The sequence below is a fragment of the Perognathus longimembris genome, chromosome 23 (assembly GCF_023159225.1).
Source record: "Perognathus longimembris pacificus isolate PPM17 chromosome 23, ASM2315922v1, whole genome shotgun sequence".
In the NCBI taxonomy this organism is placed as follows: Eukaryota; Metazoa; Chordata; class Mammalia; order Rodentia; family Heteromyidae; genus Perognathus; species Perognathus longimembris.
The window spans coordinates 27,920,462-27,945,841 of NC_063183.1; the positions used below are offsets into that span (position 1 = coordinate 27,920,462).

The following is a 25,380-nucleotide window of genomic DNA, read 5'->3' on the forward strand; positions in this document are numbered from 1 at the left end:
CCAGGGAGACTCCCCGCAGTGGTGCAGGCTGGACTCTTTGCCAAGGGCAGCGAGGAGAGGGGTTAATGAGACTTCCCTGGTTTAATGACAAAGATGGTTTTTCTTATCTATTATTCATGTTTTTTATTTATGAGGTATTTCGGGTGAATTTCCTAGGTCTGATCTCCAAGGAGGACGAGAGAGGAAGAATGAAGGCTGAGTGAACATGGACAAGGAGTTAGGTTCCTGCGCCTTCCGGTAGAATGACTGTGGTCACAGACAGGGGACTGGCGTGGCCCACGGCTCCATCCCAACCCAGACCTGCCACTTCCTGGCTCTGTGCTGGCGACACGTCAGTAAGTGATCACTGTAACACCTGTCACCTCAAAGAGCCCAAGGCTCAAATGTGAAGCATTCTGTCCACCACCCAGTCTAGAGGAAGAGCCCCACTGATGATTATTTCTAAGGATCATACCCATCTTACAGAGAGGAAGACCGAGTCTCAGAGTGGTTGAGTGGCTTTCTGGACATCACACGGCTGCTTCTATCTCACTGAACTGCTGGGCTCGGTCTCTGAGGTCGCCACACACATTCTCCTGGCCATGGTGGAAGGCAGACACACACAAAAATCACAGGCTGGAGGATGTTCTACAAGATCTCTGAGTCATCTGTGAGGGAGGATACATGCCCTGTACCGCTTGTGCCATGCCCCCTAGTTAGTCATTTTGCATTTAGTGTGCTTTTCAGATGGTCCAGCTGGGTCTCAGACTCTGATTCTCCACCTTCTCAATGGTTGGGATCATAGGCATGTACCTCTAATGCCCAGATTATTATTATTTTTTTTTGGCTATTTCTCAGGTTGAACCCAGGGCCTGGGTGCTGTTCCCGAGCTCTTTTTGCTCAACGCTAGCACTACCACTTGAGCTGCAGGTTTTTTAGTGATTACTTGGAAATAAGAATCTTAGGGGTTTTCCTGCCTGGCCTGGCTTTGAACTGCAATCCTCAGATCTCAGCCTCCTGAGTAGCTAGGATGACAGGCCTGAGCCACCAGCGCCCAGCCCAGTTTATTTTTGAGATTGGGTCTCCCTAACTTGGCCTGAATTAGCTTGGAAGTCTCATCCTCCCATCTCTGCCTCCCAAGTAGAGGGGATTACAAGGGTGCCCGAACCTACTCAGTCCTTCAATGGCCATTAAAACACACAAAAAGAACAGCTATCCAGCCTATTCAGTGAGGTAGGCACTCTGTGGAGAGCATTGTGCCACGACTTTCCAGAGTTTAGTAGGACCACACATGCCCTCCTACAACCTCCATGACAGAGCTGCACCCAGAGGTGAGGAAGTGACTTTCTCAGGGGAAGGAACGAAGAGGAATAGGGAGACATAACAGACTCCACGTAAGTAGCTTCAAAGCCTTGTCCAGAGCTGAGTGTTGAGGTAGCCCCAGATCCCACCTTCCAGTTTGTGTATGGATACCAGGCCCTCAAGGATTGAAGGGGGGGGGGTGGAGCTTTACACAGATGCTGAAAGGTAGGAGGATGGGGGTGGGGCAGGGAAGGGGAGAGGCCACATCCGGTCAGGTGTGGCAGGCAGGATTGGAGAAGGTCCCCCTTTCCCACGGAGGAGCACAGAGCCTGTGAGGATGCCTTTATTTCGGGTCACTACAACCATTCCACCCCACCCTGTGTTTGGATTCCCAGGGAGCGCAGGCTCTCGTAGTCATGAATATTCATGAGCCTCATCAGCCTGCGGTAAGCCAAGGAAAGTGGTGTTCCCTTGGTTCTTAGTTTGATTTTTGAATGAATGGACAAGTTCGCATACCAGAGCGTTGGCCCACTGAGAAAGGCAACCTGAAGCTATTTTCTTATCCCCCACCCCCACCCCCAGGATTATTTATTTATCAGCAGTTTTCTGCATTTCCGTTTGCCCAGCTTGGTCCTAGCTTCTTGTGATACTATACCTCTTGTGGTTGTCATTATGACTTGAGAATGCATCGGAAAGGTTCAGGAAGCTGAACCAGAAGGAAGACAGAACCAACAATCAAGAGGAGGAGGCGGGGGGGGGGGCGGGGGTGGGAGATGAGAAAGGAGAAGGAGAGGGACGGGGGAAGACAGAAGAGAAGGAGAAGAAGGGAGAAAGGACTGGAGAGAGGGAGAAGGGAGAGAGAGAGGTCTCAGAGAAGAAGAAAACAAAGCACCCCCACTACCTGTTTCTGTACTATACAATCTACTGTCCCTGAGACAGTGTATCTCACTTGGGTCTCTTCGGTTTGACCATCTTGCACAAGCAAAAGGGTCTTGCTGCTCTCCACAGTTCTAACTGATGATCTCAGCTTGCTCTTCCTATTAACCCCTTCCTCAAACGTCAAAGCATAAAGTCTCTCCCTCTCCCCCCACCCCCCCACAAACACACCCACCTCACCCTAGCTTTATTTCTCCCGGCTACTAGTGTAGTATATTTATGGTGCATGAGTCATCAATTTACTGCCTGATTGGCTACAAAAACCAAAGGGAGGTGGGGTGGGGGGGAAACACCAGCAGTCAATTACGGCTCTTCTCAGCTTCATTCACAGATGTATTAGCTTGCACGCGCATGCACAGACACGCGCGCGCGCACACACACACGGAGAGAAATCATCCGGTCAAGTTCATTCATAAAAATTTCAACAACTCTGCAGATCTTTCTCTGCGCATCCCAGCCTTGTGTGACCCACGGGCTCGTGGAAAACCCACCACCACCACCACCAACACCCAGAGGGGGGGGTCCAGGGTGTGTGTGTGTGTGTGTGTGTGTGTGTGTGTGTGTCCCTCCGAGGGAGGAGCCCCTGAAGGGCGGATGGCACAGGCAGGGTCTTCGGAGTGTTTTCCCCTCCCTCCTGTGTAGGTTGGGGATCTGGAATCTTCTCCCGGCTTGCTTTCTGTTTTGGGGTTGAGCGATCCCCGGGTCACCTAAGGGGTTAAGCAGCCCGCGTCCGCCCCGCCCTGCGGGTGGGTGCAGGTTTGAAAGTTGCTGCGGGCAGGGGCGAGGGAGGCCGGGGACGGGCTGGGCTGGGGACGGGCTGGGGTGGCGGTGGCGGTGGTGGCGGGGACTTGATTCTGCCGCCCAGGCTCCGGCGAGGCTCGGAGGCTCGGAGATGCGGCGGCGGGGCGGGCCGGCGGGAGCCCGGCTGCGTCGGGTGAGGTGGCGTTGGGGGTGAGCGGTCCCCGCGCGCGCCTGGGGCTCCGGGACGCCCCCGCGGCTGCCGGGGAGGGGCTGAAACCGGAGCTGGGTGTGCGTGTGCGTGTGTGGCTGTCACCCCGGCGGCCTCGGCCAGCCCAGCGTCCCCGAGGAGGAGCGCGCGGCGGGGCGCGCGGGCTGCCCCCGGGCCTCGCGGACCCCGCACCGGGCGATGCGCCCCGGGGGCGCGCGGCGCGCAGGGCTCTCCGGGCCCCCGGGAATGCTGCACCGAGCCAAGTACAGCCGCTTCCGGAACGAGTCCCTCACCTCCCTGGACGAAGGCGGCAGCCCCGCCGGAGGAGGCTCCGCGGGGACCAAGGGCTCGCCCCAGCCTCCCTCCCCGGCCCCGGCCCCGCACCTGCCCGCCACCGCCGCCGCCGACGATGCCACCGCGCCCGCCCCGGACAGCCCCACCCCGCTGTGCGCCCTGGTCCCCCGCCTGGCCAGCGTGAAGCTCACCAACCCCGTCACTTTGTGGAGTCTCAAAAACTTCTGCCTGGGGACCAAAGAGGTGCCCCGGCTGAAGCTCCAGGAGAGCCAGGACCCAGCCCCCCGAGGACCCCCGGAAAGCGCGCCGTGCGGCAGTAGGACGGGGGCTGCACCCGCACTGCCACCGCCGCCGCCTCCAGTGTCCCCCTCCTCGCCGCCCGCCGCCCGCCCGCTGCCCGGCCCCGCGGAGCCCGGCCCCCGGGCCCGGCCGGACAGACACTTCCCCAAACACTTGTTGGCCCTGGGCATGAACTACTGCGTGAGGGTAAGTCCACTGCCTCCCCCCAACCCCCAAGCTCCAGGGAGGGGAAGGACAGGGGGACGGCTCTGGGGGCGGGGGGGGGGCCTAGGTTTGAGCAAAAAGAAGAAAGGAAGCTGGCTTTACCCAAGCCCACCCCCCCCCCCCCGAGAGTGGGCATGTGCGCCTGGTGGCGGGCCTTTGGATGGAGGGCATGGACAGGGGGGTGTATCATAGGTGGTTGCTGTTGTGTGGGGACCACTAACTCCTGCTAGAGCCGGGGGGGGGGGGAGGGCACCTGATTGCCTCCCCCGCCCCCGCCCCCCAATCCTTTAAGCATCCTGGCCGAGCAGAGTGAAGAAATTTCAGATCTGATTAGTGATTCCAATCGACTGGGTGACACCGGCTATTTTTAGCCCAGATGAATAGGGTAAATGTTTTTGTGTTACAAGAACTGTATGGAAGGGGGCTTGGGTTTGTTTAAATCTTTTGTTGTTGTTTAAATTCCACAAAGGCTCCTCCAATCACAGGTGGGTCTCTCAGGCCCCGGCTAGAAGCTGGTCTTAGTATTTGCCCACACTGAAACCCAGTAGGCCTGGTCCATGAGGGAAGTGCAAAATCCAAGTCCTTCCTGGCTTGACATGCTGTCCTCATCCCATTGAAAAGATCTGGTGATCCCCAGGGATGAGGATGAAGTAGTAAGTGTAATAACGAGCCACGGAGAGCTAGTGTGAAGCGGAGGAAGGCATTTAGAAAAGAGGAATGGTGGGTGTGATGTGGGGTTCATTCACAGGGACCCAGGAGAAGGGTGTGTTGATCAGATCTTGATGGGGGTGGGGGAGATTCTGGCAGGGAAAAGGGACTTCAGTGGCTTCAGGGTCCATCCACAGAGGACAATAGTGAATGACAGAGAGAGAGAGAGAGTTCAGAACACAGTGCTCACGCCAGCACGAGCTGAGGAAAGGCAAATGTAGATCATGGATGGCTGAGGTAAGATGGGGCAGAGGTCAGTAGCTCCCCATTGCCAGTTAAGGAAGTTGTGATCTTGGATTGGTGAGCAAAAACCCTTCTAGGTCTCTAGATTTCATTCAGCCTGGGCGCTGTCCCTTGGCTTATTCCATTCAAGGTTGGCACTCTACCACTTAAGCCATACATCTACTTCTGGCTTCTGGTTTTGGGGGTGGTTAATTAGAGATAGGAATGTTATAGATTTTTTTCCCCCATTCCTGGGTTGTCTTTGAACCATGATCCTCAGATCTCAGCTTCCCGAGTAGCTAGGATTACAGGTGTGATCTACCTAGTGATAAATCATTTCTTCATGAAAGTCTGTTGAGTTTGACGGGGATGGAAGCAGGGAAACATTGGAGACGGGGTGGAGGGTGGCAATGAAGAATTGTTGCTTAGGTAGGTTGTGGGTGATGATGACTGAAGGTTGTAAAACATGAAGACTAGACGTCCAAATTTAAGTCTTGGGAGACAGGAGTGAGGTCAGTGGGAGGAAGAGGGTGAATTGGGAAGGGGAGGGGGGTCCATGTTACGTTTACTTTGGGTTTAATAAATTACTGATATCTAATGGTGTTGATACGTAGGTAGGCAGTTGTGTGTGAGATTAGCCCTCCGCCGAGATGTCAGATCTGAGAGTACAAATATGAACATTAGTACAGGAAGTATATCCTGAACGTCCTCTAGAATCTCAAGGAAGGTCTAACGATGGATACAGGGAGAGCGGAGCTGGGAGGCCTTGGCAAATGGTACCTAGAACCTCTAAGGGAGATAAATGTATGGCACTTCCCCACCCCATGCAGTGGGTGGCCTAGACTGGAAAGGTTTGGTTGTCCCTACTGAAAGAAAGTTCACGGTCTTTCCCTACTAGTCACGCTTCAGTGTGCACCCTGGTTTGGAGTCATTCTCCAAACCTATTGCAGATCCTTTGCTCTCCGCCTCTGCCTTGATTTCCCTCTTGTGTTTCCCCACACCTCCCCCAAGCCCACATACCCATATAATGTTTAAGTAAAAAAGAGTTGCGGTGTGATCTCCATTTTTCCCCTCAATGTGCCCTTGCTGGCATTTTAGATCTTTAATGAAGACACCAGCTGTCTCTTCATAGCACTGACCCCTGTGACCCCCTGTGACCCAGATCGACACGGGGTATTGCCATTTGCTTGACATATGACTCCAGTTACAACCTCTCTTACAAGAAACAGCTTAGAGTGTGTGTTTGAGTGTGTGTGTGTGTGTGTGTGTGTGTGTACCGACAATGGGGCTTTAACTCAGGGCCTTGCACTCTTGGTTTGCTTCTTTCTTTCAAGGCCAAGGCTCTCCCACTTAAGCCACATCTCCACTTCTGACTTTTTGGTGGTGTTCACTGGAGATAAAGAGATCGTCAGATTTGTTTGCCCTAGCTGGCTTTGAACTTTGATCCTCAGACCTCAGGCCTCCTTTCTAGCTGGGATTACAGGTGTGAGCCACTATCACCTGACTGGAGCTCGTTTTTCTTAATTTTGAGAGAATCGTAACTTTGAAAGATGGAAGGGTTGAATGTGTCACGTCTCCAAGTTCAATGCCTCTCTGGGGAAAAGGGAATCCCAAATAAGTATTTTTTCAAGGTTACACCTGTGAGATATAGTGAGTTCTGAAACCCAAGCTTTCTTAGCTTGCTTTACCTCAGGGTCCCGTCCTGGCTAACATTCTGTTTCTGAGAACTCTTTTGAGATGTGAAAGAAAAAGATGTTTAAAACAAATCCCAACTTACTAATTTGTACTGAAAAGTATTGTACCAACTGAACCACAGTAAGGACCCATGTAGGGAAAAAAAAAACAAACATTTAAGAGGATTTAAACCCAGCTTGCTTGGGGTTGATGAATTCAACTCAGAAAAGGCACACGATGTTCTTTTTGCTGGTTACTTGGAGCTAAGACTCTCCCAGACCTTCCTGTCCTGAGTGGCCTTGAACCTTGATCTTCCTGAGTAGTTAGCATTATAGGCATGAGCCACTGGTACCCTAGCCAGATTGATGTTCATATTGGCTTATACACATAGGGCAAGTGGACTTAGTAATAAACTTTGTAGGCAAAAGGCAAGTCCATGTATTATCGCACTGGCATCAGTGAATGAATTAGAGAAAATCCTGTTTCATTCTAGAAACTTTCATTCTGGAGAATAGAGAGAGGCCCTACTAAAGCAAACAAGGCAGTAAGTACAGTATCCCATATGGTAAAAAGTGCTACGGAGAGAGAGCAATAGAACAGGGTAGATAGAAAAGCGGGTTGATTGGGTAGAGATGGAGGTTCTTCCTTTTGGATGAGGAGCTGGCATTGCTACAGCATGTCTTTGTTTTCTTGCATTCTTATCTGTTGTAACTGGGGCTGTATTTTCCATTTACCCTAAGTTAGAGCTGACTTTAGGTTGAGTAACATTTTTGTGTGTGTGTGTGATGGTATTAGGGCTTGAACTCAGAACCTGGTCGCTGTCCCTGACTTGCAGTGGTAGAGCTAGTGTTCTGCCACTTGAGCTATACCTACTTCCAGATTTTGGGTTGTTAATCAGAGATCGGAGTCTCACAGACTTTCTGCTTGATCTGGCTTTCAACCACAATGCTCAGATCTCAGCCTCTTGAGTTGCTAGGATTACAGGCGTGAGCTACTGGCACCCGGCCTGAATGGTGGCCACTTGTGCCCAGCTTGGGTTAAATAACATTTTTTGAAAAAATGACTTCTTTTGGTCTCATGTAGGATTAGTGACCATGTTGAAAACAGTCTGTAAGCCCTAAGTACTTAGTTTCGAGTAACTTTTATTTAAGCTCAGACTTTGATCCTTCTGAAGGTCTCTCAGGCAAGATGGCCCAGCTAATTGAGAGATACTGAGCCAACACTACCACACTAGGACCAAGCTTCAAACACACAAACAACATACTCAAACCCTAGCAGAGCCCAGAGAGCATTGGCTCTGCCCATTGCACCCTTTTGTTTAAGAAGGCCTCATGGGGATAGCATGTGCGGCCAAGACTTACATAACATGCATGGACCGACCTCCATTTTGCTCATCTTCTGAAACCCTTGGGGTGGTATCATTTTCCCAGTAGGGCTTCCTCTCACTTCCGTGTCCATAAGTCTACATGGATGGGACTCAACGGATGGTGGTTTGCCATATGAGGTTTCTGCCACCTGGACAGAGAGCTAAGTGGTACCCACAGCTCAGGAGCCAAGGTTATGTACATCAGCCCCCAACTTCACCCACTCAGCTGTCTACCACTGACGGTGGCTAGGTTTGCACACGCACGTATGTGAGAATGCGAAGAAAGGGCTGGCTTCTTGTCTTTGATCTTCCGATGAGAATACCTGGTAGAACGAAGTGGAGAGGGGTCTGCTCTTTGGACTGGGTCTTCTGGGAGAGCTTGGGGTGAGACCCAACAGAGGGATCCTGTTACCCCAGGGAACAGAGTTGGCTTTTTTTTTTTTGTCTCATCTTAACAATTGTTGCAGTTTTTCAGAGTAGCAGAACTCCGGGACAAGCACAGTCTGTTCATATCCCATGAACAAGTTAGGGGTCAAAAGTCAGTTTGTACCTCAGTTCCTTGGGACAATGAAATTTCCAAGAGACATAATGTGAACACTTGACAAGTTTTCTCATATGATTAGGAAAAGGCTGACAGGAGAAAATATATACAAAAAAATAAAAACCACCTTAAAAACGGAGGTTGCAGGTTCAGGGAAGAGAATGAGTATTTAAAGGTATACTTTTGGGGAAAACAATGTAATGGACAAAACGACCTTGGCATTTGCCCATGTTCCTTTGGCGTACCAACCACCTCCTAGCCAGCAGTGCCACCCTAGTGTCATTTCCTTCCCTAAGCCTTTCCTGCAGGCCAGCCGGAGGAGGCTGCCAGTCTCTCCAGAGCTGCCCCAGAATCCCTCACTGTGTGGCTCTCGGGCTCTCCCGGCACCGCAGAGTGAACACCACTGGTATCTGGTAACCATGTTTATTGACTTCACTGATTCTTCATTGCTGTTTTTCCCAGACTTTGTCCGGGGAGTGCACCTTTACCAGTTGAAAATGCTTATTAAAGGCTAGGCATGGTGATGAGTGCTTGTAATCCCAACTGCTCAGGAGGCAGAGATAGGCAAATCAGGGTTCCACGTCAGTTGGACAAAGTTACCATGAGACCCTATCCGTAAAAGAAACTAAGCTGGGTGGTAGCGGCTCACACCTGTAGTCCTTACTCAGGAGGCTGAGATCTGAGGATTGCAGTTTGAAGCCAGCCTAGGCAGGAAAGTCCTTGAGACTCTTATCTCCAATTAGTCAGCAAAAAAGCTAGAAAGGGGCCCTTGGCTCAAGTGGTAGAGTGCCAGGCTTGAGTTTAAAAAATAATCTTAGGGATAGTGCTCAGACCATGAGTTCAAACCTCAGTACCAGCATATACACACAAAAAAAAGAAAGGAAGAAAGGAAGGAAGGAAGGAAGGAAGGAAGGAAGGAAGGAAGGAAGGAAGGAAGGAAGGAAGAAAGGAAGGAAGGAAGAAAGGAAGGTTCAGGATTGTCAAGAGGGCTGAATAGTCAGGAGGACTGCATTTTCTAGTTCTTTTTTTCTAAGTTAATTTTTCATCACTGTGGGTTTTTAGAAATGTTAAAGGTAAGACGTGCTACCTGGGGTGGGAGGGGGGGAGTAAAAGCAGCAGAAAGAGTAAGACGTGCAAGTCTCTTCTCTAGGGTGAATGACACCATTAGCAGTTTGCTTTGTATTCTTTCAGACACATTGCCTATTTCTGCGCACACAAACCCATGGGCCCCGATGAAGAGTATTCTGAGCTTGCTCTTCTTCACCACGCAGCTTTCTGTCAGTACCAGCCAATCCCCCAGGGTCCCGGGAAATAGTGACATTTCTAGCTCTCTCCCTCTAGTTAGAGACCTGAGGTGCCAGAGAACTCTGACCCCAGACAGATCTGTCATGATGCTGGTTTCCTTGTGGCTTTGGAATCGATATTTAAAAAACAAACAAACATGTATTTTGGGCCAAGATGAAGGGATATTTAGCATTTTTTTTAAAATTGAAAATGCTATTCTTTTGGAGTGCTCAGTTTTTTTGGGTTTTTTTTTTTTTGCCAGTCCTGGGCCTTGGACTCAGGGCCTGAGCACTGTCCCTGGCTTCTTCTTGCTCAAGGCTAGCACTCTGCCACTTGAGTCACAGCGCCACTTCTGGCCATTTTCTGTATATGTGGTGCTGGGGAATCGAACCCAGGGCTTCAAGTATACAAGGCAAGCGCTCTTGCCACTAGGCCATATCCCCAGCCCGAAAATGGTATTCTTTTGCGTGCATGTGGCCCTGTGCTTTGTGTTTACTAGGCAGGTGCTCTACTGACTTGAGCCATGTGTTCAGCCTTTTTTTTTAGCTTTAGTTTGTTTTTCAGAGAGGGTCTCACACTTTTATCTAGGCCAGCCTCAAACCGTGATCCTCCCTCCCATCTCCGCCACCTATGAGCTGGGATTACAGGCAGGGATCACCACGCTCAGTTTCCTGAAAACAAAGTATCTTGGACGTACGGAACATTGGAAATATGTGCCTGAAGCTTTTCATACTTGCCCTTCCAATCCCAAACTTCTCCATCATATGGGAGCACCATATACCTGTCTACCTAAGTGTCTCTTCTTGACCCCTTTGTGTGTGTGTGTGTGTGTGTGTGTGTGTGTGTGTGTAATCAAACCAAGGTCTTCATGCATGCTAGGCAAGCACTCTACCATTAAGCCACATTCACAGCCCTTAATATTTTTTTAAAAGAATATGTTCACCTATCTGAAATGGCTGTGTTCACCTAAAAACAAAGAAGTCCTTATGCAACACCAGATCTTAAATTCCTAATCTTTCATAACAAGCAGCAATAAGTTGCAAAGTCCTGTGGGGGGGGGACAAAAAGGAGGGGGGGGGGCTAATCCTGCTAGAAACATACCATTGTGCCTCGTCCAATGATAAGAATATGTTGGGAAGACAATGTTCCAACTTTACTGCCCAGCAAGCACAGAAAGATGATGATAGGTCAAGGGGAGGGAAAAAGAGTCCTACAGTGAAAATCTGAACACGATCCCCCCCCCCATATCGTTAGCATTTTATTATTATCATTTTCAAATGAAAGACAATCTGCTCTGTCCCTCGTGAGGAATTTCCAAATCCATCTCCTCTTGTGAAAGTGTTCAGAGTCAGATCCCCTAGCTGGGTTCTCACCTAAAAGGAAAGGAGAGGAGGCCGAGGGGGGGGGGGCGGGGGGGAGGTCTCACACGGCAGGGGTTGGGGGAGAGGGAGGAAGGAAGGATGGTGAGAGGAGACATGATGAGCAGTTGCTCTGGGAGGCCAGTGGGCCTGGCAGGAAGTGAGTATTGATTCCAGAAGCCTCCGGGAAGGAAGCTAGGTGTACAACCCCGTGGGGTGATCTATTATGTTTATGAGTTACACCGTGCCAATTTCCAGAAAGGCTGGGAAGTTGGCTCACCTAGAGGGATGCTGCTTCCTGCGGCACTGAACAGCTGTGAAGAGGCAGGAACCATGCGTCACCACCCACCTGCGTGCAGGGGGGGCTGTTTCCACTGTGACGCACTGAGCAGCAACAGCCCCCACGGGGCAAGACCCCTTCAGTGCACCTCACCAGGCCAGTGGGGGCATTGTTTTCAGATCACCCAGGCCTCTCCCTTTAGGAGACACTAAGCACCTCGGAAGAGGTCATCTTGTGCATCTCACGTGCTCTGTGTGAGGAAGATAACCGACTTCTATCTTGCCACCTATCAAACAAAAAAAACAAATTAAGAGGAAAATGCCCTATTTTTTCTAGATCTTTGGTTTGTAAGCAATTTGATGGAGATTTAAATGACATACCCATGAACTTTAAGTGTACAACTTGGCAGTTTTTATCCTTAAAATATTTTTTAAAAAAATGATGTGCCAGTACTGAGGCTTGAACTCAGGGCCTTACATTATTGTTTTTCCCTCTTTCCCTCTTTATTAAAACATAAATTTCTAAAAACAAACAAACAAAAACCTCCAAGCCAGGTACTGATAGTTCACACGTGCTACTCAAATTCACAGCTACTCAAGAGGCTAAGATCTGAGGATTGCAGTTCAAAGCCAGCCCAGGCAGGAAAGTCCACAAGATTCTTATCTCCAATGAACCACCAAAAAGCCAGAAGTGAAGCTGTGGCTCAAGTAGAGCTTTAGTCTTGAACAAAAAAGCTAAAGGACAGTGTCTAGGCAAACCCTAGTACTTGCCTATCTATCTACCTGCACACACACACACACACACACACACACACACACACACACACGGAATGAATCATCTCCAAGGTCTCTTCCAGTTCTAGTGTTCTTGTAAGTCAGATTGCTGAGTCAAAATTTGCTCTCTAGAAAGCTCGTGTTTCCTTGAAGAGAAAAGAAGTCAAGGGAGGTGGTTCACATTTGGGCAGCAGTTTTGTAGAGGCATATTGTTGGTGGTTTCAGGAAAAATGTAAAAGCTGGAAAGTGATAGGGCATTCAACAGTTTCCCACCTTGTCGGGGATGGGCTAATGGGAATCCCAGTTCGGCATAATGAACACTACCCATTCATGGAGGTCTTGAGTGCCGAACCTGGAGAGAAGATGGTGGGAATGGGGCCCTTTGGCCCCCATGGGACCAGATAGGACCACACACTGGCCAGGCTGAACTCCCGGAAGGCCGGGAAGGCTACCTTGCTCATGTTCCAATTGGGACATTGGGACATGGTGTTTCACCGCACATGGTAACCCATGACAAACATCTTTTGGTGGTTTGTTTTTTTTTCAAATTGGTCTTTTTAGTAAAATTTTTACTAAAGGATAGCCACAAATAAGTCTCCATCCCCCTCCTCTCAGTGGTAATACTGGGGCCTTGTGCTTTTCAGGCAGCCACTCTACCCGTTAAGCCACAAACACGCAGAATGTCTTGCTTCAGTCATTTTTCACATAGTGTCTCACACCTTGGACTTAGACGGTAATTCTCCTATCTGTACACTGCTCATAAAGCCGGAATCATAGATGTGTGCCACCATGCCTGGCCTAGCTACAGTTTTTAAGAATCATCTAGTTAGATATCCTGCTAGCCAGTATATGTAACTGGCTAGTACATATACTATTTGGTATTTATTAATTGTATATATAATATTTAGCTAGTCTATAAGTGTGTATCAAAATCTCAGGTAATTTACTGAAAGTAGGGTTTCATAGGCTCTACAAGGGCAGGAGCAAATGTTGAAAGGTATTGGAGTCCTTCGGGGGGAGCAGTACAGATACTTGTGGGTAGGGAAAGTGACAAAAGGGAGTCTGATTGGGCATCTAGTGTTGGTCAGTCTTGTGCAACTCTTTCAAGCTGCCTCTATGTGATGTGTGATTTATGTGTACAATTTTCCTACAGTAGTTTTTAACTTAATGAAATACTCTTGCCTACTCAAAAGGCTAAGTCATATTGCTGCAGTTCAGGGATGTTGGTTATGATTATTTAAAATTTTGAGGTACTCAAGATTGAGAAAGACGGGTATGGAAAACAAGGTGTTCCACTTGAAGTAGATTATGGGTTGTTAAGACAGACCACACACACACATACACACACACACACACACACACAGACAAAACACCACCACCACCACCACCACCACCATGTTATTATTAGGTTAAATTGTATCCCAAATATAATTAGACAGAGAAATAAAATATGATTGGTAGGTCATTCATTCAGCTCTAGGAGTGATTCACTGAGTTACAGTGTTGCTCTGGCGGCAGCAGAAAACATACTAAGGCTGTAGCCAGCAAGATGGTGGACACCTTAGGCCATTGACACCATGGCTAGGCTGGAGCACTGGTATTTGCATCTTCCTCTAGGCACCTCTCTCTCCACTGCTCTGCGATAGGATGCACCAGGCTGCTGCCGCCCTTTGATCGCTCCTCGTGGGAGCCAGAGAATGGCCCATGAGCTCCCAGTGGCAGACCTGGGAATTGCACTGGCTATCTGCTGGCTAGCCGCCTAACCCTTTCAGAGCGAAGGACATTCAAGCAAGACTCTCCTGGGAGGTAGATTAACTTTTGTGAGTCATTGCTTTTCCCTCTCATTTATGATTCATGATCTGGGCTATATTTTTAGCTCTTATTTATTTGGGTCTGAGAAGTGGGCTGGAAGTAAGTGTAGTTAGAAAACTCAGGGAAGAATTGGCATTCCACTGAAGCAGAAGTTGCCTAAAATTTGAGTAGAATACTCAGACCTTCAGCAAATACGAACTGGGAACCTACTATGTGCTACACGACGTAAGGGGAAAGGGAAAATGAGACTCAGCCTCTGTCCTTGGGAGCTCATGGATAGGCCCAGACAGATGAGGAGCCACAACCCACTTCAGAGAGACAAGAGGAATGCAGTCCTGTGTGCAGAGGAGCTGAGCAGCTAGACACACGTGTGGGTCACCCCTAACGAGGTTCACATCCGTGAAAGGGAGGAATGGGGGAGAGAGAAAAGTGAAAATAAATGCAAGATGAAGCCAGGAGACTCTTATCTCCAGTTAAACCACCAAAAAGCTAGAAATGGAGGTGTGGTTCAAGTAGTAGAGGACCAGCCTTGAGCAGAAAAAAAATGAAGGGACAGCACCCAGGAAGGGAGAAGAGAAAGAAGAAGGAGGAGGAGAAGGAGGAAGAGGAGGTAGAGAGAGAGAAGAAAGAGAGAAAGAGAGAAAGAAGAGAGAAAGAAAGAAAGAAAGAAAGAAAGAAAGAAAGAAAGAAAAAAGAAAGAAAGAAAGAGAAGAGATGGAGGGAGGAAGGAAGGAAAGAAGAGAGGAAGGAAAAGAAGACCTCTCCAGAGAAATAAGATCACTCTGGGAATAAGAAAAAGGTTGCCTTTTTGACAATAGTTGTCTGCTGGGATCAATTATTCAGTTGTTGCTCCTGTAAATAGCACAGAGAATGCTTCTTCTCTTCTGAATGTAGTAATGCTTTGACACAGCCTGGGATTTCCCTGGCTTCATCAGGAGAGACAGCCAGTTGCTATCACAAAAGCAACCTAATCTGAGTAGGGCAAGTTTTTGCAAGCCAGCCAGTGTTTCCACTCTTGTTTTCAAAATGAAGATCCAGTCTCACCGGGTTGGAGACGTGGCCCAAGATCAACAGAGAAAGGCATTCTTGGTTTCCTAGGATCAGGCCACTCTACCATGATAAAAATCTCTTTAACAATTGCTTAAACTTGGACTTAGTGCCTAATTGCTTCTCCCACAAAGACTGGTTAAAGCTATTAGTTGCAACTTTGAATCTCAATAACAACATTAAAACTGAATACAAGGTGCAAAGCCCCCAGGGAGTTTCTGCAAAGAGCGCATTGAGAATATGTTGTCCAAGGAGAATTTGCCTTTGTACAAAAAGCAGTTTCTACTTTCCTAGAACAGGAAGAATAATGGATAAGATGCAGAAGTGTGTGTGTGTGTGTGTGTGTGTGTGTGTGTGTGTGTACTTTGTTTCAGATGGCTGTTGTAGTACATTTTCTTTTTCTTTTTCTTTTTGTCGGTTGTGGGGCTTGAACTTAGGCCTGGGCTCTGTCCCTGAGCTCTTCAGCTCAAGGCTAGTGCTCTACCAGGTGAGCCACAGCTCCACTTCTGGTTTTCTGGTGGTTAATTGGAGGTAAGAGTCTCACAGACATTTCTGCCCAGACAGGCTTTGAACTGCTATCCTCAGATCTCAGCCACCAGAGTAGCTAGGATTTCAGCCGTGAGCCACTGGACCCCTGCTCCATTTTCTATTACTGTAACAGAATTCCGGTGACTGAGTTATTAATTAATTAATTTATTTATTTATTTATTGCCAGTCCTGGGGCTTGGATTCGGGGCCTGGGCACACTGTTCCTGAGCTTCTTTTTGCTCAGGGCTAGCACTCTGCCACTTGAACCACAGGGCCACTTCTGGCCTTTTCTATATATGTGGTATTGGGGAATCGAACCCAGGGCTTTATGCATGCTAGACAAAAACTCTACCACTAGGCCACATTCCAAGCCCATGAGTAACTTGTTACGAATGGAGTTTTATTTGGTTTAGTGTTCTAGAGGCTGGGAAGTCCCAAGAACCTAGTGTTATCATCTGCTCTGCACATGATGAGGGCCTTCTTGCTCCGGTCATAATGCACTGAGACAGAGCAAGTGTAGCAACCTGGGCTTTTCATCTTCTTATAAAGGCACCCATGCCATTGCTGTCACACACCCCCAACCCTCATCTAATACTCATTACTAGAACACTTATCCCCGGATACAATTAAGATGATAAATTTGGGGATCTTTTCCAACACATGCACGTTTGAGGGACACGTTCAAATCCAACACTCAGTGGATGCAACTATCTTTGAGTCATGTTGTTAGTTACTACAGAATGTAAAAATATTTGCTACCCTCCGTAGGTGCCTGGCTTTATTGCTCTTCTTTTTCATCAGGGCCTCTATGTATCTATCAGTTAGTATACCTATCCTAAGGATTTGGAAGGGTTGATGCAGGAAAGGTACAATGAAGTATCTTTTTTGGGGGGGGGGGCAAGGGGCTGATAGTAGGGTCTGAACTCAGAGACTTGCACTCTCACTAAGCTTTTCATTCAAGGCTGAGGGTCCACTCTTTGAGCCACACCTCCATTTCCGGATTTTTGCTGGTTAGTTGGAGAAAAGAGTTCCATAAGTTTCCAGGTTCCTGCATTCATTTTCAGTTACATCCCCCTGGAGATGCCTGTGGTATATGAGGTACCTCAGGAGACCTTGCAAGCATCCTGGGGAAACTTGTCTCACCTGACCTGGGTATGCTGGGAGAATTCATCTCCTCAGCTGCCTCGTGGATCAGATGAAACATTCTTGGGGTCAAGTCAGCCCCACTAGCAGTGTGTTCCATCTGTGGTTTTTCTCCCTGATGCAGGGCCTGGGGTCACCTGTCGATGATAAACTTCAGAGCCAACAGTGAACCATCGCACTGGGTAAAGGTTCTGCCTGGACTCACTGGCAGACAGAGCCATGTGTAGATTCATACCCCACGGGTGACAAGTTCCGGGGAGAGGTCGGGGCCCTTCAATGCTCTCAGAGTGGTTTTGCCACAGGAGTGACCTCAGGCTGAGGGATTTCATCTGTGGCTCAGGTCTGTGGGTGGAGCTGAAACCTCTCTCAGTTCCCCAAATGGCCCATGTGTAGGGGGGCTTATAATAGGAGTGGGACTGCAGGAATGAGACACTGCATAGCTGCCGCTGGGCTCCAGATGGCTGGCATACTTTTCTTGCCCACAGAGGACTTTTTTTTTTCTTTTCAAATGAACTAGAAGATTTCTATGTAGGCACACTGCCCAATTGTCGGCAGATTGCCCAGTTCTCAGTATCTTAGTGTCACCGGAGCGCTCAAGGCTAGCATTCTGCCACTTTGAGCCACCGCTCCACTTCTGTTTTCCTGGTGGTTATTTGGAGATGAGAGTCTCATGGATTTTCCTGATCAGGATAGCTTTGAACCATGATCCTCAGATCTCAGCCTCCTGAGTAGCTAGGATTACAGGCGTGAGCCACCAGAGCCCTGCTGGCTATTTTACTCTTTGAAGGAGAAGCTTTTCTTCTGAATCAACCTAAAACTGTACTTGTTGGATTCTCATGCTCACCAGGAAATTGTGTATAGGATGCAACTAGCTCTTCTTCCTTTAAGAGAACTCAGGATGGAATCAAAGTAGAGATGATGGTGGTCTGTCTCCTCCTGCTGCTGGTGATGGAGTCTCTTTAGAGGGGAAAGAGAAAAGGTGATGAGACTGGGACAGGTCTTTCCTACTTCATAGCCCTGCCTCTTGGCTTGGGCAGGAGCCCTGGAGAGAGATCTCTCTCTCTTGGAAGAACAATAATTCAACAATATAGTGCCATTATTGGGTTCGAACTCAGGGCCTGGTGTGCTGTGCCTGAGCTTCTTTTGACTCAAGACTAATGCTCTACCACTTGAGCCACAGTTTTCCTTCTGATGTTTGTTGAGTAGTTTATTGGAGATAAGAGTCTCATCAACTTTTCCTGCCCAGGCTGGCTTTGAGCTGTGATCCTCAGAACTACAGCCTCCTAGTTAGGATTACAGGCGGGAGCTACTGGCACTCCGCTTCCATTTTTTTTTTTTTTTCTTAATCACTAAGGACTTAGAGGGTTGAAATTCCTTGGACGCCAACTCCTCAGTTGTAAAAGCAATAAGCAAATCTAAATTTTAGGCCTTCAACTTGCAGCAGAAGGAGGAGCTTTGAGGAGCTTTGAGAATGAATACACACACACACACACACACACACACACACGTACATTAACCAAATAGATTTTGAGGTGCTACTTTTTTTTTTTTTGCCAGTCCTGGGGCTTCTTTTTGCTCAAGGCTAGCACTATGCCACTTGAATCACAGCGCCGCTTCTGGTCGTTTTCTATATATGTGGTGCTGGGGAATTGAACCCAGGGCTTCATGTATACAAGGCAAGCACTCTTGCCACTAGGCCACATCTCAGCCCTTCCCTGAACTTCTTTTGCTCAAGGCTAGCACTCTGCCACTTGAGCCACAGCACCACTTCTGGCTTCTTCTCTTTATGTGGTGCTGAGGAATCAAACCCAGGGCTTCATGCATGCTAGGCAAGCGCTCTACCACTAAGCCACCTTCCTAGCCTGAGGTACTACTTTTTGTCAAGCAGTACTCTAAACTCTAAATGTTGGGGATACTCCTGGTCTTTGCTACAAAGCAGGGGAGATCATCAACCAATAAATACACAGTATTTGCAGCAATCAATCAACAGGCAGACTAACAGAAGAAGCCAGAGAAGGTAGATTGAGGAAAGATGTTAGCAGCCCTGGACTCCTAGAGGGGTGTTCTGTGGGGCCTGTCTTTCTAACTCTGTGGGCTCCTACGCCTGGTTCACATCCCAGGGGGAAGGATGCCAGCTCTCCTTGTCCATCTGTCCATGTTTCCTTTGATTGGAAGGAGTTTCCATTCCCTTCTTATAAAATCAATATTCCAAATCAAACCTGGCATAAGGAGGACTTTTGTCAATTTACCTTCAGGATGGTCTTAACTGAGGAGGTACCCCTTTAAGAAGAAACTCATTATACATGGTCCAGTTAGGGCTCAGGTTATTTTGAGACTTCCTGAGCATCATTTTTTTTTTTGGCAAACTTATTCCAATAAATCATTTATGGCTCTGTAAGAGGTGCAGGCCATAATGATGAGTAAGATTCGCTCCCTGCCCTTGAGAAGCCCCTAGTTCATTGGGGGGTAGGGTCGGGGCACAGAATTGAAACAGACAAATCACAACTCCACTGCCTCCATGTGCGATCTAGATGTGTGACCAAGGTGCTCAGAAACCCCAAAGCAAGAACAGTGAGGTCTAGGCATTGTAGCAACAATTTCTGAAGCCTTGGTCATTTATGCACGAGTCATTCATGCAAAAATGTTTCCTGAGCAATTTATATCAATGGTCACATTCTGTCTGCAGATATTGCTTCTTTGGCCTCTGATAAAAAGGGATTTATCCCTACTTTATAAACTGTGGTTCCAATGTGTAAAAATGATAAACTTGTTTACATAATGTTATAACTCTATCATAATACTACTACTACATTTTTTTTTTACTCATGGGGCTTGAATTCAGGGCCTGTGCACTGTCCTTGAGCATTCTTGTTCAAAGCTCACACTGTACCACCTTGAGCCATAGTGTCATTTCTGGTTTTCTGGTGGGCTAATGGGAGGGAGATAGGAATCTCAGGGACTTTCCTGCCTGGGCTGGCTTTAAATTGCAATCCTCTCAGCCTCCTGTGTAGCTAGGATTACAGGCATAAGCCACCAACGCCTAGCACTACCACAGAGTTTTAAAGATGAAAGTGTAAAGTAAAAAATAAAAGGCAGCCCCCTTTCTCAGTCTCACTGGGACAACAGTGCAACACCACTGTCAACAGTCTTTCCCAGGAGGTGCCACTGTCTTTTATTTTCCCCATAGGTAACAACTCTTGAGATCATCATTTTCTAAAAGCATTACAAGATGAAATGGTCCCAGAATCTACCATTCCCTTCTTCCAAAGGCCACAGCAATTTCTTACCTGCATTGCATCACTTAAGAAATCCGAGGCGAGGGCTGGGGATATGGCCTAGTGGCAAGAGTGCCTGCCTCATATACATGAGGCCCTGGGTTCGATTCCCCAGCACCACATATACAGAAAATGGCCAGAAGTGGCGCTGTGGCTCAAGTGGCAGAGTGCTAGCCTTGAGCAAAAAGAAGCCAGGGACAGTGCTCAGGCCCTGAGTCCAAGGCCCAAGACTGGCCAAAAAAAAAAAAAAAAAAAAAAGAAATCCGAGGTGAGCACTTTACCACTAGGCCATATTCCCAGCCCCAAGAAATCCATGATCATGACCGTGTTGGGGGTCCAGGGGAGGGAGTGGATTGGGAGAGGGGCGGGCCATCTATCTGCAGGTGCTGAAGCGGAAGATTGTCTGAACACTGCTGAGGCTCTGTCACTTTTCTCCCCCATCCCATATGCTTCTATATACGTCTTCAATCCCATCTCCATCAGCCACGCTGACAGGGATTATGGGAGGTCTCCTGTTTCCTGTACCAATTCCTGCAGTCCCAGAGGAGCTTGAATTCATGTCTGCCATCCCAATTGTGGGCCTCGGTCTCACTGCTGGGTTACTTACCTGGCTAGATCCAAGGAAGGGGGGGTGGTGGAAGTAGACTGGATAACTGCCCCCCCCTTTTCATTTATTTTTCTGTCATATGGACAAAGGACTCTTAGAATAAATCTCTGATTCAGTCCCAGCAAATAAATGAAATGGAGCCAGGTGCTTCCCTTTAATAGGCTTTAATTTCCTCATCTACTAAATGGAGCTAGCAACAATGACTCACCTCATAAAAGAAAGATAAGTCACCTCTTCCCGTAGTTAGCCTATCGCAATGGGAATGGCCTTCTTAAGAGCAGAAACTGTGTCTCATGCAGATCGGCTTTTAATAAATGAATGAGAGGAATTATCATCTCCGGTTTATACCTAACGGATTAACCCTCTCTTCCTTGTGGCCTAGCTCGCCAGCCTCCCTCAGCTTATGCACTTACAAAGTTCCTAAATGAAGGGAAGGGATTCTTTTTCTGCCCTACCCTTTCCCTGCTTCCCTCCCACAAATGATTTCTAAGTGAAAAAGGATTGTGTAACAATAGGAAGACCAACTCTGTTCCCAAAAATCAGTCATGGCAAAAGCCAGGGGCGGAGAGCTGACACTTAGAACCCAAACTACTGAGGAGGCTGAGATCTGAAGATCCAGGTTTAAAGCTAGACCTGGGCTGGGAATGTGGCCTAGTGGTAGAGTGCTTGCCTAGCATGCATGAAGCCCTGGGTTCAATTCCTCAGCACCACATATATAGAAAGAGCCAGAAATGGCGCTGTGGCTCAAGTGGCAGAGTGCTAGCCTTGAGCAAAAGAAAGCCAGGGACAGTGCTCAGGCCCTGAGTCCAAGCCCCGGGACTGACCAAAAATTTAAAAGAAAAAAAAATAAAGCAAAAAGAAAGTTGAGGAGGTAACAAGTTGCACAAGAAATGTACCCACTGCCTTGCGTATGAAACTGTAACCCCTCTGTACATCACTTTGACAATAAATAAATAATTATTCAGTAAAAAAAAAAAGCTAGACCTGGCAGGAACGTCTGTGAGATTGTTACCTCGAATTAACCACCCAAAAAAGGGATGCTATGACTCAGGTGAAAGAATGCCAGCCTTGAGCAAAAAAGCTAAGGAACACTGCCCCAGGCCCTGAGTTCAAGCTCCAGGACCTGTGTGTGCGTGTGTGTTCACACGCGCACGTGCAAGTGCACACAGACACACAGAGCTATGGTACTGTTGAATACCAGATGCTTACTTTGCTTAATTCATTCTTTAAGCCAGTGTTTATAGCGCACCCCCAAGTACTAGGTGCAATCCTAGGTACTAGGCACAGCCCCTGGTACTAGGAACCTGATAGGTGTCATGGTCCTTCCTCTTAGTGTACCTACAGCCCAGGGAATAAACCAGCAAATTAACCAGTAAACCTGGTCCTCACTGATGACAAGTAGGGGCTGTCACAGAGAGGTGGCAGGAGAAGGGCTGGAGGCCATTTTTTTTTGCCAGTCCTAGGACTTGAACCCAGGGCCTGAGCACTGTCCCTGGCTTCTTTTTGCTCAAGGCTAGCACTCTATCTCCTGAGCCACAGCGCCACTTCTGGCTTTTTCTGTTTATGTGGTGCTGAGGAATCAAGCCCAGGGCTTCATGCATGCTAGGCAAGCACTCTACCGCTAAGCCACATTCCCAGTCCCTTGAGGAGATTTTACTGGAACCAATGCCTGAAGGAAGAAGAGGAATCAGATGTGCAGCGCACAGGGGAAAGAGTTTGGCAGAGAGATGAGCAGGTACCAGGGCCCTGGTTCTGCAAAGAGTTGAGTGGACTTGAGGAGAAGGAAGGAAGTCCGTATGGCAACAGAGTGCACAGAGAGAACACCGTGGAAGGGATAAGCATGGACCGGAAGGCATGAGGACCGGATGTTTATAGGAGGGTTTTTGATCGGATGATAGATTTTTGGGGACTCCATGTAGTGGAGGCATATGATCTAATATGCACTTGGGAAATGATCACTTGTGGTGGAACAAAGCGCTTCTTCGCCTTTTCAGTGACTTCCTCTGTGCCCGCCCGTGCCCCATCAGGGTGTCCCAAACTCTGTGTGGGGGGGTAAGGGGTAGGGGTGCTCAGTTCTTTCCAGGAGATGGGGAACCAGTGCCAGGTTGAGGAACAGAAGAGCTAAAGGAAGGGCAGGGAGAATCAGAGCAGCTAATGAGGTCAACGCAGACAAATCCATTGCATCTACCTCTGCATGGAGCTTCGGTCCTCCGAATCTTCTTTCACAACAGTTCTGAAATGATTTTCTTTCTAACACACCCCTAAATCTAGCTTTCTTTCCCGAGGCATACTTTTGCTTCCTATAAAACAGATCTTTACCCATCCTACTTCCCTGAATGACTCAAACCTTGGAAAGTTAGGCGTGATCAGGGCAGAACAAAATATCCAAAATGTTTCTTGTGTATTAAAGACCCTGAAGAGAAATGGGATTCGCAAGGGTTTGGCTGAAAAGACATGACAACGACAAATCTCCCCAGCAATAGGACTGAGCTAACATGTGTGCATTGAGCTGGTTTTAGAGTGCTAAATCTATGAAATCTACTCAGAACTTGTGTTAAGTACTGTCTGGGGAGCACCCTTACCCCCCCAGGTCCTGCCATCTTTCCATTATACTTTGGCTATTTTCAAGCAGAAGGAGGCTGGACAACTTCCAAAGGAAAGCTAAAAGAGGAAGCGTATCGCTTCCAATGGGCAGACAGACAGATCACTTTCAATCAGACCACTTGGCTCTCCTCAGATTTCCAGGGCAATCCACAAACACTCTCTCTACTCAATGGAGGCTCAGATAAGAGGATTTCTCCCCCCAGCCTCACCTGGCAAAAGCTACACCAAACACTCCATCTGCCTCCCTAGACTTCAGCTCTTCTAGGATCCAGCATTCAGTTGTCAACTGCCAGCCTGTCATTTCCTGGCTGTTCTACCACTGTCTTACAGTCAACTGCTCCCAGACCAATCTGTAGCTCTCTCCCTACCCCTCATGTTCCTGCTTCTGTGAATGGCGCTACTCTTTCTTCCCGCTGCTGTCCTGCCTGGAAATGTCTGAATCATTCTTGACTCATCCTTCTCTCTTATTCTCAATTGCAAATGAGCTTCCCCACCCCATAGCTTCTGTTTCCATGATGTCGCTTGAATCCATTCCTTCCTCCTTCCCTCTTGCCATCATCTCCCCATAGTGTGAGTTGTAATACTTTCTTCTAGGGGGTGTAGGGACGGTGAGCATCCTGCCTTTCCTCCCTCCCTGTGAACCCAGCTTCACAGCGAGGCTGACGTAAGGCTCCTAAAACACATCACGTCATGTTGTCACTTTTAAACGCTTCCCCCCATCCTGGTTCCTTTTCCACTGCTCCATGTTTAACCTAAACATAACCAGTCATAACTAGCTGTTTTCCCTTCTTAAACTGCCATGACATTTCAATGATCTTGCAAAAAGATAGGATCTCTTTTTTTTTTTTTAATAATTACCTTTAAGTGGATGTATAAAGGGGTTTCAGTTCAATGTGTCAATCAGTGTAGGAGTTGGAGGCATCATTCCATCATTCTTCTCATGTCTCCAGCCCCACCCATTCCCCTCAAGTTTTCAGGCTCCACGTTCACATATGAACATTGACGATGATGACTGTTTTCTCCCACTCTTTCTCTCTCCGTTGGTCTGCCCCATCTCCCCTCCCCCAACACCTGTTCCAGTGTCCTGTGGTTCATTTTGTCAAACTGTACGTTAGTGGATCGTAGGAATGACACCATTAGGATCCTGCCCTGTGCATATGGGAATTCCTCCTCTGCGTCTACCATGCTTTACTCAGTCTATCTCTGTCTACCTTTATATGACCCGGTATGTATTTCCATATATGTTTATAATTTAGTTCTAACTTCCACAAAAGAGATGATATTTCTGAACATTACTAAATCCTGTGTTTTGTGCATTTGTCTGCTTATTTAGAAGACTGACCATTCCTCTATTATTTGTCTCACACTTCTTTTTGCTACCTCTAACCTTTGGGCACGTATACATGCTAGGCATTATTCTAAAAGCATTACCTATGAGAAATCATTTGGCTCTTGCAATGATTCTGATTGTATTTCCATTTTGCCAATGGACAAAAAATATGATGAAGAGAAGATGAATAATTGGCTTAGATAGACGAAGAATTGGCAGAATCACGACCCATAATTATGCCATTGGACCACAGCTCTCACTCTCTCCAAACCATGAAACCAGCAATAGGCTTTGTTACTTGAATTCCTGATGTTTTAGTTTAGATTTAGCTGATGTTTTATAACTGAACTGAGGCATGTGTCCATCAGCAGAAATATCTGTGGTAGTTGGGAGTGTGCAAATGTAACTTGATACACCAAGAGATGACTTAAAGTTGCTTTCCAGTAGGTCACTCTGATGCTAACAGAAAAATGTATGGCTCTTTGTCTTTTGTTCTGCTGCCAGTACTCAGGGTTGATCTGTCCCTTAGCTCTCCTGCTCAAGGCTAGCATTCCACCACTTAATCTGCAGCTCTAGTTCCAGCTTTTTGCTGGTTAATTGGAGATAAGAGTCTCATGGACTTCCCTGCCCAGGGATGGCTTTGAACCATGATTCTCATGATATCTCAGTCTCTTAAGTAGCTAGGACGAGTCTGGATTATGGCATTTTCGCCTTACTTGTTCTCTTTTATTCTAGTACATGGGCTGTATTGAAGTACTTCAATCCATGAGGTCACTGGATTTTGGAATGAGAACCCAAGTCACAAGGTAAGACACCCCAAACTGCAAGCACATTAAGAACGTAAAGTCATAACAGTTTCTCTTG

General features: G+C 47.8%; 1 protein-coding gene across 1 annotated transcript in view; it reads left to right on the forward strand.

The window, feature by feature from the left end:
• The first annotated feature begins 3,364 nt into the window (after positions 1-3,364).
• Shc4 (SHC adaptor protein 4) overlaps positions 3,365-25,380 on the forward strand; it is a 63,199-nt gene continuing 41,183 nt past the window's right edge. Inside the window, exons 1-2 of the mRNA XM_048332054.1 lie at positions 3,365-3,946; positions 25,252-25,322. Coding sequence (XP_048188011.1) covers positions 3,365-3,946; positions 25,252-25,322 — 653 coding nt within the window. The remainder of the gene's footprint in view (positions 3,947-25,251; positions 25,323-25,380) is intronic.